Source organism: Trichomycterus rosablanca, chromosome 16, assembly GCF_030014385.1.
Source record: "Trichomycterus rosablanca isolate fTriRos1 chromosome 16, fTriRos1.hap1, whole genome shotgun sequence".
Lineage (NCBI taxonomy): Eukaryota > Metazoa > Chordata > Actinopteri > Siluriformes > Trichomycteridae > Trichomycterus > Trichomycterus rosablanca.
In genome coordinates this window covers 5,524,262-5,543,451 of record NC_086003.1, presented here as the reverse complement: position 1 = coordinate 5,543,451, position 19,190 = coordinate 5,524,262, and the positions used below count along the sequence as shown (strand labels likewise).

The 19,190-nt window shown below is 36.9% G+C and overlaps 2 protein-coding genes across 2 annotated transcripts; one reads left to right on the top strand and one right to left on the bottom strand.

The window, feature by feature from the left end:
- The first annotated feature begins 999 nt into the window (after positions 1 to 999).
- wdr91 (WD repeat domain 91) lies at positions 1,000 to 12,467 on the top strand. The gene is made up of 16 exons (XM_063011248.1): positions 1,000 to 1,099; positions 2,652 to 2,786; positions 2,930 to 3,109; positions 3,251 to 3,458; positions 3,998 to 4,080; positions 4,248 to 4,354; positions 6,652 to 6,820; positions 7,219 to 7,344; positions 7,654 to 7,841; positions 8,006 to 8,156; positions 8,670 to 8,764; positions 8,946 to 9,105; positions 9,323 to 9,431; positions 9,873 to 9,985; positions 10,737 to 10,934; positions 11,969 to 12,467. The coding sequence occupies exons 2-16, from the start codon at positions 2,664 to 2,666 to the stop codon at positions 12,131 to 12,133; spliced, it is 2,175 nt and encodes a 724-aa protein (XP_062867318.1). The 5' UTR covers positions 1,000 to 1,099; positions 2,652 to 2,663; the 3' UTR covers positions 12,134 to 12,467.
- A 1,659-nt stretch (positions 12,468 to 14,126) lies between these two features.
- On the bottom strand, positions 14,127 to 15,818 carry LOC134330703 (vitelline membrane outer layer protein 1-like). Its single transcript, XM_063011936.1, has 4 exons — positions 15,609 to 15,818; positions 15,374 to 15,498; positions 14,496 to 14,609; positions 14,127 to 14,307 (listed from the first exon to the last, which is right to left on the bottom strand). The coding sequence occupies exons 1-4, from the start codon at positions 15,816 to 15,818 to the stop codon at positions 14,127 to 14,129; spliced, it is 630 nt and encodes a 209-aa protein (XP_062868006.1).
- Positions 15,819 to 19,190: the final 3,372 nt, after the last annotated feature.

Here is a 19,190-nt window from a genome sequence, read left to right as displayed (position 1 = left end):
GCTATCATAGGATTGTAAAATTCAGGCCACTCAATTTTTTGAAGTCACATTTAGAGAAGCCCTCAGGGGGAGCCAATCCTGTTGTTACAGGGACACTGGCCCATTCTCTTCTGTACAATGTAGCTGTGTGTATCTGTGTATGTGTGTGTCATTGTAGTGTATTCACTCTGATTTGACATGTAGCCCTAAGCGTAACACTCCAGTAATGATAAATCTAGTGATATTAACTCACTTCATCGCATTCATACAGATCTAGAAGATGACACTTTCGCTCCACACACACACACACACACACACACACACACACACACACACACACACACACACACACAGAGAGAGAGAGGCAGTGATTTGTAAAATGCTTAGATTTTCTCATTTTCCCAGTGTTGTTCACAATGACACCTTAACAGTAATTTGACAGCTGGCTTAAATTGATTGAAAGATCATTTACAGGATGTATTCAAGAGGACTTCTTTGCAATCTTGCCTGGGCGTAAGTATATACTGTATACTAAATCTTGTAGTATTTATGTTATATCTTACCAAATTACAATGTTTTGAAATCATTGAGATTTGTCTAACTTTGAGATGTGCTTTGTTTTGGGTGTAAGATTAATGCAGTAATGTTTGTAGGCTTATTGTTGTTCTAGCTGCTTTCAAATTGCCCTGCAACTCTTTTTGATTGACTGCTAAAATTTTTACCTCATTTATTGGTAATTGGGCACATTGTCAGTTGTGTGATGCAACTATTCAGGTACATTTTGTGGTCCTTTAAACTGTCAACTTGGGAATTATATATAAGGTAACGACAGGAATATATTAAATATTTAAATATTTAAAAGAATTTAGTAGTAAATGAAAATGGGGTTGTTGTTCTTTAGCTAAGTTTGGGTTTCTCCTCTAGGTGGCGGGATCTAGCACCCATAGAGAACCACTGGTCTAAACAGTTGGCAAAGCAATGTACAGTAGAAACGGGAGCGCGCCATCTGCTGGACTTTCCAATGCGCGTTCTCGTCAGCTGACGTGATACTTTTGTCACATGATCAGCACGAGTCCAGGAAAACAAACTAGACGTCACTTCACAATCGTTTATTTCCCCGGTAAGCCCAATGTTTTAATGTTTATTTCATTTATTTCAGTGCAGTTATGCACATTACATATTAGTTAGGTTATGCCAGCAAAATATAAGCACTAAAAAGCGGTTTCAAAAGTAAAATCTGTATAAGCGTGCGCAAATTCTAGTCTGTTAGCATGTTAGCTTGTAAACCCGATATTTTTATTTTATACTGATGTAAATACAATTTTATCAGGTAACGTTTGGTCATAATGTTTCATACATTTATTGTATTAGTGTGCACACCTTTCAAGTGCATTAAGTCTTTCATCAGTCAAATTAAAGCTAAACGTCAATATTGACTGAGATGCTCTCTCTGTGCGGAACACTGATAGTAGTAACAGGAATCCGTACAGCGCTCGAGCAATTCTTGCTACCCATCGAACTTTCCTACCAAGGGCTTCTCTGTGTGTATATGCATATACATGGTTATCTGTGTGTATATGCATATCTGTGTATATATGCATATACATGATTATCTGTGTGTATATGCATATACATGATTATCTGTGTGTATATGCACATACATGCATATCTGTGTGTATTTGCACATACATGCATATCTGTGGATATATGCACATACATGCATATCTGTGGATATATGCACATACATGCATATCTGTGGGTATATGCACATACATGCATATCTGTGTGTATATGCACATACATGCATATCTGTGTGTATATGCACATACATGCATATCTGTGGATATATGCACATACATGCATATCTGTGGGTATATGCACATACATGCATATCTGTGGGTATATGCACATACATGCATATCTGTGGGTATATGCACATACATGCATATCTGTGGGTATATGCACATAAATGCATATCTGTGTGTATATGCTCTGTGTGTTTATGCATACACATGCATATCTGTGTGTATATGCTCTGTGTGTTTATGCATACACATGCATATCTGTGTGTATATGCTCTGTGTGTATATGCTTATACAGAAGACTGGGGTGGTTAAACCAGACAAAGCAAAGATCATGTTGTGCAATTTATTCATTTATTAGGATTTTAACGTCATGTTTTTGGTTACATTCATGACAGAAACTGTAGTTACTAATTACACAAGATTCATCACTTAACAAGTTTAATGTCAAACAAAGTAATAGACCCTTTGTGAACTGTATCTCACTTTTGTGAATTGTATCTCCAATTCACTTCACTTTACCTGCATGTCCTTGGACTGTGGGAGGAAACCGGAGCTCCCGGAGAAAACACACAGACACGGGGAGAACATGCAAACTCCACACATAAAGGACCCACCTGGGGTGGGTCGAACCCAGGACCTTCTTGCTGTGAGGCGACAGTGCTACCCACTGAGCCGCCCATGTTGTGCAATGGTCAGATTAAAGTAGTTATTACTGGCATAAGATCAAGCAAGGCAGTTTTGCTTTTTGATGCACGGCAGCCTGAAACCAAATAATAAAAAACCCTTGTCTTAGTGTTGACGGTATACGGCAAATAAATGCATTCAGTTTGCCCAGGATTATCATTATTGTTCTTATTTTTTTGGCAGCGATATGTAAAGATGGCATCAGCAGTGGAGAGGACTGATGATCTAGTGCGGGAATATTTAGTATACCGTGGCTTTACAAACACCCTTAAATTTCTGGATGCTGAGGTCAAAGCTGACAAAGAGAAAGGGTTTCGAGTAAGTAGCTTTAAGTATCACCATGTTTATTTTTTTTGCAGCTCTTGGCTTTCTATTTTACTTTTGAGTTTTAGTCAATGTGTAATTTTCGTGCATAGAGATGGTTTCATCAAAAATATCCTAATGAAAGCTTGTAAACATAGGTGGATAAAATAATCGACCAACTTCAGCAGTTCATTCAGAACTATGATCTTGCTGGATTGAAAGAATATTGGAGCTATCTAGATCGAAGACTCTTCTGCCGATTGGAGGATGTTTACAGGGCCACTGTTACCAAACTGAGGACGAGCCTCTTTCGTTACTACCTCGTCTACACTGTACAGGTCCGCGCTTTAAATTCACTTACTACCCTTTTTACTGTTGTGGCTTTTACAGTATTGTCATTATCAAAAGGTTGCACACACCTTCTGTCAGGTTGTGTTTTGTTAGCTAGCTAACTTGACTTTTAAAATAACTTTCCTTAGACAAAGAATCTGGAGAGGACTCAGGAGTTTTTCCAAAAGCAGGCTCAAGAGCTTCAGGGCCAGCCAGAGTGGCGTGATTGGTTTATTTTGCCGTTTCTTCAAGTACCAGAGCAGAACCCAAATTTCTCTTCGTATTTTTCACGCCAGTGGGCTGACATGTTCCTCGTCTCTCTCCACAACTTCCTCAGTGTTCTGTTTCAGTGTATGCATATCCTTACTAATGGCTTATTAGAATTTGCTTGTTTTTCTCTTGATATACTACTTCAACTTCGGGGCCTGTGGTAGTCTAGTGGGTAGGGCTTTGGGCTATCAACCGGAAGATTGGCGGTTCAAATCCAGGCTCTGCTATGTAGCCACTGCTGGGTCCTTGAGCAAGGCCCTTAACCCTGCCTGCTCCAGGGGCGCCGTAAGTTGGCTGACCCTGCGCTCTGACCCCAGCTTCCAACACCAGCTGGGATATGCGAAGAAAGAATTTCATTGTACTGTACACCTGTATATGTATACATGACAAATAAAGGATATCTTTATCTTTTTAATCTTTTTTTCATAGCCTAAAATATATGCATGCCTAACCATTGCGTCTATATAAATGTATCACTAGCATTAGTATAATTAGAGTCAATGTCAGTTAGAACTAAATTCTAGAACTAAATTGTAGTACCTATTCAAAGTGGGGGTGTCAAACTTTGAAAAACTACTGTTTGAAGAATAAGAAAGCACATCCATGAAGTTTCTTAACATACTCACCCCAGCCTGTGCTGCTGAGTTTTGATGCTGAAGTTCAGAGGAGTACCAGCACCCAGGAGGAGAATGAACAGCTGCGGCAGCTGGTAAAACATTTTTACTCTTTTTTTCTTTTTAAATTCTAGAAGTACTCCTGTGGGGAAGGTTTTATCAGATCATGAGATTTTTATTTTAACAGGTAGCTTTAGGTAGGTAGCATATGATGGTCGGTACTCTGAGCTAATGTTGGATGTTGTGTGCTGTTTGTTTTTAGATATTTGCACTTCAGGGTGAATCAAAGCCCAAAAAAGCGGAAGAGCTGGTGCATCACAAACTTCCTGCCTACGTTCAGCACATGGACCGACTCGGAGATACAGAGCTGTGAGGGTCAACTTTCAAAATGGAATCAACCACTATATTTCAATTTTTAAGTGTTTTAAAATAGACTGAAGGAAATACTTCATACTTCTGTCAAAACAAATTTACCATATGAATATACACTTAGTCGGTACTTTTATTTGGTACACCAAACAAATTAAAAACCTTGAGATAATTTTACTTTCAACAAAGCAACCAAATATGCACAACATGATGGAATATAGAATTTACAGCTCTGCTTAGCAAAATACAGTGTATGATATATTATTGCAACAGGCACTTTAGACGTATACAGCCACTACTGTTTACTACATACACCATTTTATCAGGTTCCTTCTTTGTTCATTAGTATTTTTAAAATATTTAAAGTATTTATAGTTGAGGAATGAGAAATCCAACATTAAGTAATAATAATATAATATGCCTCAAATGTTAAATTAGGATGATTAATTGATAATTGATAAGACTAGGATTGAAAAGCTCATGCTGATTACTGATACTAACCAAATTTTAACAAGCAATAAAAATTCATTTTAATTTGTTCTCCTCTGTATAGACTTGTTCGGGTTTTTTGGTGAATATAATGTGTATTGTTAGATAATACAGAAAATACACTTGTTAGGACAAGTTGTTACTAAACATTTATTTTCATTTATTGATCATATTCATTTTGCTAAATAATGCAAAACAAAGTTAGATTCAGTGTTATTACCATCCTTAAAAAAAAATGGATCTAAAAAAAAACTCTAATTTTATTAAATTTATTTTTAAAAATAAAAACTCTTATCAGAATGTATATTTAAAATAAAACCATGTCATGATTATTGGTACCTCTCGTTCTTATGTACAAATTGCAACACGTTCCATTATTTGTGCAAACCAAATCATACAAATGTGTGGTGGCTTTCATACATCAGACAGCCACTTAAAAAAAAAAAGCAAAGCATAGTGGAGGATCTGAGCTGTTTTGAAGCTGGGTTTCCTCCAAATGCAAGCCTTAGGACACATGGCATCATAGAGTACTAAAAGATTTTAAATTAAAGTCATATCCACATCCATCATGACTGCCACTGGTTTAAACTTCATGCTATATGTTTTCCTGGCTTTACAAGCCTTATATGAAAAGACTTAGTGCTGTTTTAGTAGCAGAGATAAATTTCCAGTGCAGGGGTGTCAAATATTACACTTTGATTTGTTCTAAACAGTAGTTTTTATATATTTTGTAAATCTGTGGAAAATGAAGCTTCTTATCCAAAGGCATTTTCTCCATTGTTTTGGCCAATCATCAAGGAACTGACTATATTTTAAAACCAGTATTTGTTCTTTTATTTTGACTTGTAGGTCCACAGATTTTCTTCCATAAAAACTATCCACAATCTGAATATGTGTAGATCTAAACATAAGTGCTTAATTTTATCTTTCATCATGACTGTTTAAAGCATGGAGTTTTGCAGATTTAAAAGAAAGAAAAACAGATTTTAGAAACGAGTGCAGACATAGAGCACATTTTATAATTCTTCAGTTTTTTTTTTTTTAGAAAGCAGTAGCTGACCCTATGTTCACACCATCATAGATTTTTTTTGTCATGTCTTCCAAAATGCTGTTTGCTTGTCATTGGTATGCCGTATTCCAGACTTTATAACCAGCAGGCAACCTTATTTACAAGCACTGTTAGGCTATTATCCAATCTCTTTATGTGTGGATAGTTGTATTACATGTTCATTAGTATAAAGAATACAGCAAATCAACTACTTTTGGCTGAAAGTATGTGAACACCCCTCTTAATGACTGAGTTTAGATGAGTTTAGCATCACCTTCCAACTTCCAAATTCACTGGAAAGCTGTCCTAAAAGAGCATAGCCTGTTATAACTGTAAGGACCATGGGGGTATTGGTTTGGGTGTATTCTATATTATTACTCATGGTTTTGAAATTAAAATCAAACCATCTCATTGTTTGGTGTCCACATACTTTTTGGCCATATAGTGCAGCAAATCAAAAAGTTTTAATCTGAGTGTTGTTTAGCTCTTCTGCTTATAGTTTCATTTTTTCCAATTCTCCACCTACTTAACATTATTCATGATTCTTTTCCAAGCGCTGTAGATTGTCAGCTCTTATTTAAAATTAAACGTTTTGGCTGCTTAGTTATTAAGTGCAAGTTTAAACATGGTTATGATTGTGTCTGTGTGTGTGTAGGTAAGGGACTGTATTGTATTGAGAAGGTGTATTTTTAAGTCATACAGCCAAAACAACACAGTAAAGAAGTAAATGAGGTATTGGAACGTTTGTGTTTTGTCACAGGGACTTGGTGTCGAGCCAGCGTGCTGTAAACCCCACCACCCCATCTAGAAACTTTTTCTCCACGCTTTTACCCCAGGGCAAAAGAACCCTGGCTCGAACACCTCAAGGAACTGCAAGTTCATCACCCACGCAGGCTGCCCTCGGAAGGAAAGACGCCTTAGCAACACAGGTTTGGTTTCATTAAGAACAAGCACAAACCCTTTATATTTAGATGTTTTAATCTTTTTTGTGATAATCATCGCTTTTAAAGAAGGCAAATGTGGCTTTGTGTTGCCACAGAAACAAGCAAACTCCTGGTTGACCATATATGTATATACGTGACTGTAAGCACACAAATATAACTTCCATATATGCTTGGTAAATATCTAATTCCAAATCTATGGTTATTAATATTGAGTTGACCCCATACTATTTTTATTTTATTAGATTTTAAAACAGGACTGCAGAGGTTTGCATCTGTTTAAGCCACAGTTGAGGACCGGCTTTATTTTTGGAAAATACAACTGATTCATCAAATAGGTGACTTTGTACTCTTCAATAATAGTTGAATTCTGTCTTTATTCATAGTCAGTGAAGATAAAGGACTCAACAACTTCGAAGGAGTCCAAGATTGTGGATTCAGGAACACGGCAAAGGAGGCAGATAGAGCACGAAAAAGAGAGAAAAGAGCTGTTCTTCAAACAGTCAGTGCAGGTTTGTTTAATCATCCTTAAACAAGTCTAATCTAATGATGAATTTGAGTGTTTGCTTCAAATGATTGAGAATATCTAAACTATTTTTGACTGAAAGTTAAGTACCTCTCCCCCAACCCCCCAAATGCTGTGTTAGGAGCGTACATGTATTACCAATTCGAATTGAATATGGTGTCATTACTATTTTAAATCATGCAGAAAATGGGATATAAACGTTATATAGATTTAGATCTGAACTTTCTCTGGATATGTTTTAAAGACAATTCTTATTAGTAAGTATAAGTATATATTAATGTGTTTCTTTCCACAGAGTTCTGATAAGAAAGTGGAAGGTTCCGAGGCAGAGGCTCAGATTGAGGGCCAAAGTGATGTGACTGATTCCCCTACCAAACAATCTCAGACTGGTGGTGAAGGAAGCAGGTCAGGAGCAGAACAATCTTTCATCAAACTTAGTCAGGAGGAATATGGCGAGCATCACTCTTCCATCATGCACTGCAGGTTGGTGAAGCTACCACATGAAAATAATTATGGGTATATCCCAGGATGTTTTGTTTACCAGACCTGGGGTTATCGACCTTTTTTGGTCGATGACACTGTTTTAGGGGTGCAGAATTTTCCACACCCTCACTGTAACCCATGTGCGTGCATGTGTGTTTTAATAGGGTGGACAGTTCAGGACGAAAAGTGGCAAGTCTGGATGTGGACGGTGTTGTCAAAGTTTGGTCCTTCAACCCAATCATGCAGACAAAAGCTACAATCATGTCCAAATCACCCCTGCTTTCACTGGAATGGGCTACAAAACCAGACCGATTGGTAAGAAAACAGCCAAAATAGGGACTAAAAAAAAGTCTGTGTATATAAGCTGTAAGTAATAACGCCTTTTAATATGGCATGAAACAGTACAAATATTAGAATCACTCATTGTTGTAAAGTTACTCATAAAGGACAATAAAAATTAGTAATTGGCTGGAATAAATTTAAATATACATAAATATAATAAATAAAATATAAAATGTTTTAAATTATATTTGAAGTGTGTTTGCTGGCTCATTTTTTATGACAACAGCTTTTTGGTACTGAAAGTCAAAAGCTATTTGCCTTTTTCCAACACTTTTCTGGAATTTGCTTTATTTTATCATGTAAAAGGTAAACGTGCTGATCACTTTTGACTTTAAGAAAATTTTATTATTAAAGAAACTAGTACCAATACTTTCAGCAGTTTGCACAATGAGTTGTTATATATTAAAAATAGATTTGATTCGGGTTGGGACTGAATATTAAGCATTTTGTTTTCAATTATTTTTACATATTTTGTTTTGTCTGCAGCTACTGTTGGGCAGTGGGGTCGGTACAGTGAAACTTTATGATACTGAAGCAAAGAAGAACCTCTATGAAATGTCTATAGACGAAGCTCATCCACGGTGAGCAAGGTTAATTAGAGATTAATAAAAATGTAAAACATTACAATATTTAACTGTAATAAAATCATAGAAAAATCTTTAAAATGAATAATGTAATATTTTTCTTAAATACTTTTGTTTCTTGGTGTCTGGTTTTGTGGTTTTCGGGGTATTTTTTTATCTGTATGTGTGTGTTTTTTAGAATACTGTCGTTGGCCTGCAGCCCTAGTGGGACGTCATTTGTGTGTTCAGCAGCAGCTCCTTTGTCTCGTTCTGGTGGTGTTACAGAGACAGGGTCTCGAACGACACAGCCTGTCTCAGGACAGCTACTGCTCTGGGACACCAAAACTGTGAAACAACAGGTAATCACTGTGCTGATTGTGGTCTTCTACTTGTATATAAAACTGGTATGGTGACATGTTATATATGCGGTCATTGCATGTGTTCCTTTTTGCCCAGCGAGGGTGTCATGCGCAGGCAGAGGTCCAAAATTATCAATAGAACGGAAAAAAATAAAAAAGCTCTAGAGACCTGGGTGACACCACCTGTATTAACTGTGTGGTGTGTTATGTTTTGTAGCTGCAATTTACACTGGAGCCTGGACCAGTGGCCATAAACTGCACTGCGTTTAACCACAATGGAAATCTGTTGGTAACTGGAGCTGCTGATGGTATTATTCGCCTGCTTGGTAAGAGAATACTTTCATTAAACACCCTTACTCTTAGTTTTTTCACATTATATACACAGTCATTCTAGCATAACTGTGTCCCATGCACACAGCCTGGTCCATAAAGACATGGTCTGACAAGGAAGGAGTCCTGACTTTAATGCTGTTTTGATTAAATGGGCACAGACACAGCAAAGTCTTATGGTAAGATTTTCCCAGAAGACTGTGGTAATCACTAATTAAATGCCCATAGTTGCAGACGTCCAACTAGCTCATGGTCATGTGTCCACCACATACATTTGGCAATTTGTGTCTGTGACTAATGTAATCTAGAATGTTCACAGTTTGCTGTCATGGTATACTGTCACAATTATATGACATTTTTATCCTTTTTTGATCATTACCCATGATGCCTGGGCATTAATCATAGTCTTACACTATGTCTCTTTCTTTCTGGTGCAGACATGCAGAAGTATGAAAGTGTAATGAGCTGGAAGGCTCACGATGGTGAAGTGTACAGTGTGGAGTTCAGCTACGATGAGAACACTGTGTTCAGCATTGGAGAGGATGGCAAGGTGGGTGTATAGCCAAGTCTACTTGACATGCCATGCAGTTTCACTACGCTGTCATTGCTTTGTGATGGTTGGCTGCACAGATGGGTCCATTTTTTTCCAGCACCCACATTAGATTAATTACAAATCCTCACCATACTATCCCAACACATTACCTTGCCTACCTTTTTGATTTGTCAATGGTTTAAGACCAGTATAAGAATTGTGTGTGACAGTTATGTTAATTACTCTGGAAACATAAATAGACCATCTCTTTGTGAGGTCTGTCAATATAGTAGAGACCAACAGAATGTACTTATGCACATTCTATAGATCAAAGTATTTGTAATCATAAACTTAAGAACAAGTCAAAACTGCTTCACTGCTAAGGTCAGACTGCCTAGCCCCGTGCACAAAGGTTTATAAAGACATGAAGAAAAGATTGGTTTAAAGAAACTTCATTGGCCTGCACAGAGCCCTGAACTCAACCACACTTAACAGCTTTGAAATGAACCAAAACAAATGCTCTTTTGACTAAATGGGTACAAATTCCTACAGACATACTTTAAAGTCTTGTAAGAAGATTTCCCAGAAGAGTGGCTGTTATAGCTGCAAAGATCAAATCAAAGGTCACTTTAATACCTTTTAAAGTTTTTAAAATGGAATGTACAAAACGCTTATGGTCAGGTGTCCAAATACTTTTGGCCGTATAAGACCATGTTAAAATAATGTTATGATCTATGTGTATAGCATTTCTGTTTCATTTCCTCTCCAGTTCATCCAGTGGAATATCCACCGTTCTGGTGTAAAGCAGTCGGAGTACTTGTTATCCCAGGATGCCGTGGGGCCGTTTGTGCTGTCAGGTTACAGTGGCTATAAGCAAGTCCAGGTGCCTCGTGGGCGACTTTTTGCATTTGACTCAGAAGGACAGCATGTTCTTACCTGCTCCAGTAATGGAGGAGTCATCTATCGGGTAAACACACAAACACACACACACACACACACATTTATTTTTAGCTGCAAGAAAGACACTGAAAAACACTGTAAAATGTCCAAATACATGCTCCAAAATCTTGTGGAACCCCTTTCCAAAAGAGTGGAGGCTGCTCTAGCTGCAAAGGAGTGATCGACTTAATATTAATGCCCATGCTTTTGGAATGAGATGTCCAACAAGCTCTTGGTCTGTTTTTTTAAGTGCAACCTTTTTGTGGCATCGTTTCCAATTTTCTATGTGTAAGTAATAATTATGATTGACTCTCCCCTGCAAAGCTTTTACTACCACATTTTCATAGGCTTCTGCCCAAGAAAAACAGTCTAAGTTGGACAAAGAAACAGAAGCCTTTTAGCTCAGGTTTATGTAAAGCTTTTGGGATTGTGAACAGTGTCTCGGCATGAGGTGACAGCCAGCTCTGTCGAGCCCTGCATTACCGGATTCAATTCTTATATTATGATTATTCAAGCGCTTATGTAAAGAGAATTACAGTCCTGTCTATTTTTTTCTGCCTATTACAACTGTGCATGTGCAGAACACAACAGAGAGAAGAGTCTGTTTCAGGCCATTTCTGAAGTAATAAATGTGTCAGATCAGTTGTGTGGCATAATGGTAACAGCAGTGGTAACAGAGTTCCAGGTTTGAATCCTAGGCTGGACTTACAAATACAGAATGCACATGGCGTAACTTGAACATAGCCATTGGGGGACACACATATCAGTGCACCCTTAGTGCCAGTCCCAAGCCTGAATAAAAGGAAAGTTGCATTGGTAAAGGTATTCAGCATAAAAAAAGCTGTGCCAAATTAAATATGCTGATGAATGATCTGCTTAGGCGACAGCGGAAAAGAATTTGTTGCCCCTGGTAATTCATTTAAATAATTTATTTCTTTATCATGTTAACAGTTTGATGTGGTTGTTTAATTGAAAAAAAAATGTTAACTGTACATTTTATGTTTACATCATTTTTCCTCCAACAATGTATTAATAATTGTAAATGTTCTCTATGTATTTTAGCTGAATAAAGGGGACACAGGGATGGACAGTTTGATGTCTCTGGGTGGTCATAAAGCCCCGGTGGTAACAGTGGACTGGTGTTCAGCTGTGGATTGTGGAACCTGCCTTACAGCATCAATGGATGGCAAAATTAAACTGAGCACGCTCCTTGCACAGAAAGCTTGATCATAATGATGATGATTCTTTATGTATACTTCTTTTCTCTGTGTGCTGTATTCTTCCAATATCAGCTTAATTATAGCAACAAATTCTGTGCTATTTGTTTAATAGATTACATTCCATCTCTTATTAAAAAGTAACATTAAGGAACAATAAAAACAAAACATATGGATTAGGAAACAAACCGTGTTACCATTAAGTAAAATATGTGGCATATCTCATGAGTTTAAAAAATGAAAACAAATGTGTATAAACCTGTTATTTAGATTCACATTTTATTTTTTACAATAATTCCTATTAAGCTAATAAACTGAAACAATATACCTTTGTTTACACCCATAACAAAGTGCCTAATTTGTTTATTTGTTTGTCTTTACTTTCTTTTTCCCAGTTTAGCCAAAGCAGCAGACTATCACCCACCCCTCCTAAATTTGCTTCTTTAAACCAGTCAGCAGTGGATTCCCACAGAGAGCCATACCACATAAGTGTAGTGACACAGTACTCTATGTGTTCCTCCAATACATTCAGCATACCAGCGCCTAAACCATGAAGCAGAGGCCACTGTTGCAGTGACAGTGAGGAGAAACCCTGTCTGACCATCCGTCCCTCATATAAGGCCAGTTGCTCATTCATTAATTTTTTAAAAGAGTCGAGTGGCGGAGTCAGCAATAAAACAAAGTTAAGGTTAGTTTAACTATGTGGCAGTGGTAGTTCAGCAGATAAACTACTGGACTAATAATCAGATAGTCACCAGTTGAAACCCCAACACCACCAAGCTCCCACTGTTGGTCTTTTGAGAGCAAGGCTCTCAACCCTCAGTTTGTACATTGGATTGTAAATTCACCTGTTGCATGTTTTTGGAAGTGAAAGAAATCTAAAAAGATTATGCAAAACTCACACATAGTGACCAGAGCCAGGGATTAAACCCACATTCCCAGTGTTGTACGCCACCCACTTTTTCACTGTGCCACGAGATAAATTATATGAAATGTACCACAGTACAGACAGTGTATGAACTCGCTGGATAGTGTTGTAAGGCTGTGAGATTCTAAGATTTCTGGGGTCTATTGTAATTTAAAAAGTAAATAAATAAAATTCAGACTAAAAGAGGAAAGAAAACATACATGCTGTGCCAAAGAATCATATTTTATTTTGCATATGATTTTTCCAAACAGAATTTCGCATGAAGTAAAAATGTAGGATTACAGTAAAATCTTTTAAATTCATTTAAATCGTTTAAAAGTCATAAGTAAAATTAGGATGAATGTATGATTATGAATCAAACTAAATGTTAGTAAACATCTTTAATGATTTTCTAGGAAAGTAAGAATGATGGTTTTTGTCTTTATGTCTCTGAGTCCACCTACAACACAAAACATAAGAAATTAAGTAAATTAGCAGTATAATCAGGAGTGCAGATTAGATGCATCATTTTATTGCCTCCAATGAGCCAGAGTGACTTTAATTTAAAATATCAAGTAACTAATCCAACGTCTGGATCTTGAAAACACTCCACAAATCCCTTTCTACTCTAGTAATCTAGTTACAAAGCAGCTAGTTAATTGTGCATCTTTTGTTCTGAGCACAGAACATAACTGCAGAAACTTAATCCAATACTCTGTTGTACAACTTAATAAAGCAAGCAAGGCCGTTGAGAAATCATGGAGGTTCAGATACACATTATTTGTATGTGATGAGAAACATTATACCGAACTGTCTTTTTGCATTTACTATCAAAATATTACATCATTCAAAAATTAGCTTTTTGTCCAATAGTAAACTTTAAAATACATCATCATCGTAAAATATTTAGAAATTTCCTGTTTAAATTCTTAAAACTGTAAAAACATAAACACAACCAGTGCAGCAAATATTTTACAAGTACAAACAGCAAAGCAAAAGCTCCATATGATATGATATGATAAATATGTCATTTTGCCAGGGTTGGCAAAACTCTTGCATACTTTTATATTATGCACTAAACTGAATAAGATGTACCTTAGCTGCAGCAAAAGAAGCGAACGTCGTTGAGAGCGGTGTCATCATTAACACCCTGAGGAGGCTGTACTTTTGTTTGGATCCCACAAATTCCAGTTCCAGGACAATCTGGGCTCCATTTACCCCAACTACCCCAGCCCGTGCCAGAGCCAACCAACACTTGATCTCCAGTGCACTTAAACCTGAGAAAATGTTAAAGAAACGTTTGATGATCTTTAAAGTCTTTTTAAAAAATATTTGAAAACCATCAAAAAAATTATCGTTATAGTCGTTATTAGTGTTTATTGGAAACATCTTGCAAATCATTGTTAAAAATGGTAAAGAATTGTTATTGTAACCCTTTCGAGCTAATAACTGGTGAGTTACTTACTGTATGTTGTTTGCAGCTGTATCATCACCTGCCCCTTGGGAAGGCTGTACTTGCAACTGGAATGCTTTCAATACTCCATTCTTACACCAAGTGTCTTGTGTCCAAACTCCCCAGCTAAACAAATTACACACCAAAAATGATCACCATGATCAGGTGTGTGTATATATATATATATATATACTTTTTTTTTTTTTTTTTTTTTTTTTTTTTGAGAGGGACTTTTATGTTTAGTGCAATTTAGTTATATTGTAAATTGGCATTACATTTTAAACTTAATATAAACTTTAATATCTCCAAATGCTTAATTAACACAGGACAGTAATAATGTTTATTGCATGAAACTACAATGTCAATGCATTACAGCCTGTACTATCTGTTCAGTTGTTTGGTACTAAACAGAACCAAAGATTTTCAAATAGCCAAAAACACAGTGTAAGTTTTCAGTAGTTTTTTACAGTACATTTTTATAAGGGTTCTATTTAGTCGTGTTACAATTTGTGAATGCAGTTTGCTGTGCATCATGTGGTTATGCTGTTCTAGAAGAATCCATTACTTTAATTTGCATTATTCTTAATACTTTGGGGGCGCTTGTGCAAACTGCTTTAGATATTCTGACCCTAAATAGCTAACTACTTGATTTTCATTAGGGCTAGCTAAAGTGTTAAATGTCCCCTCTGTCCTTTTTATCCTTCTACAGCCAGTTCTTTTGCATTGTCACTTGTTTTATTTCTAATATTGTTTGAAATGTATCATGCCCAATAATCTTTAATACTGATAACATGCTTATAAGTTGTTTTAGTCCATTACATGCATAGCTTGGTGTCATGTTAATAAGTATATAGAGTGGTGTATAAAATAAAGAAAAGCTAACGGATTACCTTGCAAAGTCAGATGTGACTGTAGAATAGCGGCTAATCACACCTGAGCTGATGGGTCTAGAGCAGCGAAGGGCAATTCCATTTAGGGCTGTGTCATCTCTCCTGGGTTCCTGTGGGATTAAGACCTAAAAGACAATTTAAATTTTGATTTAACAAAACTGTTAGGAGTGTTTTCATCTAAAGTTGTACATACTATTGATATTGATACCTTAAATGTATCTTCATCTGCAGAAACCTTGAGGCTAAAGCCTGTAGCGTAGGTGCCAGTTGGACACATCTGTTGTAAGCCCCATGTACCCCAGATCTGTCCGTTAGCCACAGAGATCATGCTGAAAGGCCTGGGGCGACTTTGTGTGTCGTTAGTGCTGGTAATGTTTGCCATGTTTACACATTCTCCGAAGGGGAGAATGAGCAGAGGCAAAACAACACTTAGCACAAGATACATGTCTTCAGATTATTTAAAATCTAAAAGTCAAATTCTTCAAGTCTTTTTCTTTTGAAAGATGCTTCAGGAAGATCTTTGCTCTCTGCAGGTACACACTGGATTTACAGAGCTGTTTATATAGGGTTGAAGCGATGCCTCATCACTGTGATATAACAGGTAGAATCAGGTATGCTCACATTTTTTTCTGATACTGCCACTGATCCAGTAAGTGACAAACCCAAAGTCAGATTTAAAAACATTTTTGTATCATTAGGTGTTCTAAAGCTAATCACAAATCACTTCTGATATGAAAATCAAATTTCATATTTGGTTGCAATGTCTTTAATGTTCTGTATTAGACATACAATAAAACATAAAAATAAGTGATCAGAAAGGTTTAGATTTTTAGCTTAATTTTAGCCTAATTTAATCTAATGAAAAGAACCACAGTGATGACATCCTTCCTAATTATTGAGCTGAAGTATTTCAGCTAAATGCAATTATGTATTATTTAGACAGAAAAAGTATGTTGTCTAAAATCTTGAATTCCTTTTACAGTTCACAGTTGTGAATTGTTAGCATTGTTATGTTTGAAGCTGCATTTAATTTAAAGAACTGCTTTCCAAGGTTAAGCATAAGAGTAGATCTATTGCGCTAAGAGTGGATCTATCATTTTGATTCATAGGTTGTGTGGAGTCCAGTGACACAAGAAACATCAAATGGATAGATAAAAAGATTTCACTAAATGTTAAATGTTTTTGTGTTGAGGTCAATGTCAGTGTTTGTTTAGACAAATAATTCTGTATGCATTTAAATCAATTTTAGTTATAATCACAGTACACTTAATAAGAGATAAATAAAGATTTATAAGACATACGTTCAAAGTATGTGGGCACCTCTAATAAATACTGAGCTCAGGTGTTTCAGCCACACCCTGTGCTAATGGGTGAAAATAATTGCTATTATTTATATTCCAACTTATATAGCTATAGTCCTAAAGGGTGAAGGAACAAACATGTCTAGCAAACATATGATCAGCTGTCCATATATTTTTGTCCATTTAATGTAGTTAATACTCTACACCTGTATCTGTGGCATGCTTTCTCTGACAAAAGGCAGGAAACACCCCAGAAAGGACGTCAGTTACAAGAAAACATTTACCGAAATTAAAAACAATACTAACAATATGCTAGACACTTTTACTGGCAGTAGACTTAAGCTAAGTAGTTAAAGGGATTATTTCTATAACACATAAAAAGGGTGAGGTGATAATTTTGTTGCTAATAATAATCAACAGCTTAGCAACCATTTTAACAGTCCTATTGTTTTAGAGGCAATATAATTAACACTAAGTTTCGGCTGGGCCTGTTAGTTTCGATATATGTAATGTGGCTAGCGGCCGGCTTGCCATCATGGAAAGGCAAGGGACTTAACCCTGTCTACATCATCGGCCATAAAAGCGTGATATCCCACAATGCAGTGCGCACAGCCAAAACAGTAATATGTGTTGAAAACGGGTTAATGGTTGAACTGTTGTATAAGCATTTGTGCTCACTGAGCATGTGTGTTCAGTCTAACGTAGCGCATAGCACATTCTGTGTTTGTTTTGTAAAGATTGTATAAAATGAGCTTTTTGTTAAGTGTATTGTGTTTAGTGACCATCCTGTTCTTTTCGCTTGTTCAAGCATAGCGGGAGGGGTCTGCCATATATCAGATCTGGTCTCTTTTTTCATGCCCTTGTAATTCACATGAGAGCAATTCCAAATAAAAGAGCTGCCTTCTACAGTAAAAGAGCAGAAATGTCTCTTTACGTCTCGCCGACGCCACATTGGTGTCAGAAGTGGGATGAACTAAGGGCTGGAGAAGTGGAAAGACTGATTGGCGAGATCGAGCAGCTCCAAATAAAGGCAGCAAAAGAAGACAAATTGGGGACCATGGCGAGAGATGATGCCCAATCACAGGGACCTGGACATTACGCCTACCGCTGTTCAACGGCAAATCAGCATGGCAGCATTATGAAGACCAAGTGTAGCTGATAGCGAGCTATTGCAGATTGACAAATTAGACTGTTTTGCCTCCCAGCCAGCGAGGAAACAACAACGGAGCCGACCAGGGAGGGCAGGTCGGACCCTCGCCATGGGTGCCCTCAATCCTTACTTCATCGTAGGACACTAAGGGCAGCAGAAGGGTCTTTGACTGGCGTGCACAGTTGAAGGCAGGCAAGTAAGAGCGCTGGTGGATACGGGCTCGAACTTCTCGCTGCTGCCCCAGCTCAGGTCTGGTACTGCTGAGACGACGCAGATGCTCGGCAGTGGGTGGCTCAAGTTGAAGGTGGTTGAGCACGAGTTCTAGTTTGTGTCCATTATTGAGCAATGCATTTTCTGAAAGCTGTGCACGCTTCCATTGACCTGGAGCATAACACCGTTTGTGTTGGCAGGGTTGAGGTGCCCATGACAGTGCCCGCAGAGAGCAACGGTGGCAGCATACTGGTCAGTCGGTAGGGAATCTGCCAAACTAGGAGGAGCTGTTCTTTGTTTTAAGATTCTATTATTAACATGATCATTTTTATTTTTTAAATTAATTATACTGTAGTTCCCCTACATATTCATATACATTAGATTTAATTACAAGATTTAATTAAGAAAAAAACAAAAGGTAACTGCAGAAAACAACAACAAATTCACTAATTAATTAAATTGTAATAGCAACGTGATCAAATCATGTTATTGTGATGATGTTGCAGTAGTTAACATGACAATAAAATCATGTTTAAAGTTCAGACAATAACAAACAAGCATTTTATAAGCAAACATTTATTAATTTATTGTCTGTTTTCACACCAGTCAGGATTGTGACTGTTCTAATTTATTGGGCGAAAGGCAGGAAACACCCCGTTTCTATTCTTTTCTATAACGTATAAAAAGGTGAGGTCATTATTTTATGGTTAGTAATAAAATAACCAACAGCTTGACGATCATTGTAACAATTTGCCCTATTGTTTTAGAGACAATAGCTCAGTTTTGGCTGGGCCTGTTTGAGTAAAGTGTGCTTGTGATGCTGCAGCTTACCATGTATAAACTTTATTTTAAATTGATTTTTTGTACCATTGGTTGCAGTGTAGGCAGTTTTTGTTCTTGTTTTTCCAATGAAGAGCTTGAAGTTTTTAAAGGTTTTTCAGCAGGCCGGCAAAGAGTCCTGCGTACTTAAACAGTTACAGACATGAGAAACGTTCCAGGAAGTATAAATATTAAACCTCTCCTGCTAGAATGATCCTGACCAGGATAATGCAGTGGTAAAACAGACAAAAAATGAAAGAATGAATGAATATTAATAAATAATTGACACATTTAATACTACAAATTCTAACAGTAAAAAATATCATATATACTCTGG

Excerpts from the sequence above, each read along its gene's own strand:
- wdr91 (XM_063011248.1), top strand. The coding sequence starts at position 2,664 with ATGGCATCAGCAGTGGAGAGGACTGATGATCTAGTGCGGGAATATTTA. Across the intron at positions 6,821-7,218 it reads AAGACGCCTTAGCAACACAG|TCAGTGAAGATAAAGGACTC; the intron begins GTTTGGTTTCAT and ends CTTTATTCATAG. Across the intron at positions 9,106-9,322 it reads CCAAAACTGTGAAACAACAG|CTGCAATTTACACTGGAGCC; the intron begins GTAATCACTGTG and ends TATGTTTTGTAG.
- LOC134330703 (XM_063011936.1), bottom strand. The coding sequence starts at position 15,818 with ATGTATCTTGTGCTAAGTGTTGTTTTGCCTCTGCTCATTCTCCCCTTC. Across the intron at positions 15,499-15,608 it reads CTACAGGCTTTAGCCTCAAG|GTCTTAATCCCACAGGAACC; the intron begins GTTTCTGCAGAT and ends ATTGTCTTTTAG. Across the intron at positions 14,610-15,373 it reads GTCACATCTGACTTTGCAAG|CTGGGGAGTTTGGACACAAG; the intron begins GTAATCCGTTAG and ends TAATTTGTTTAG.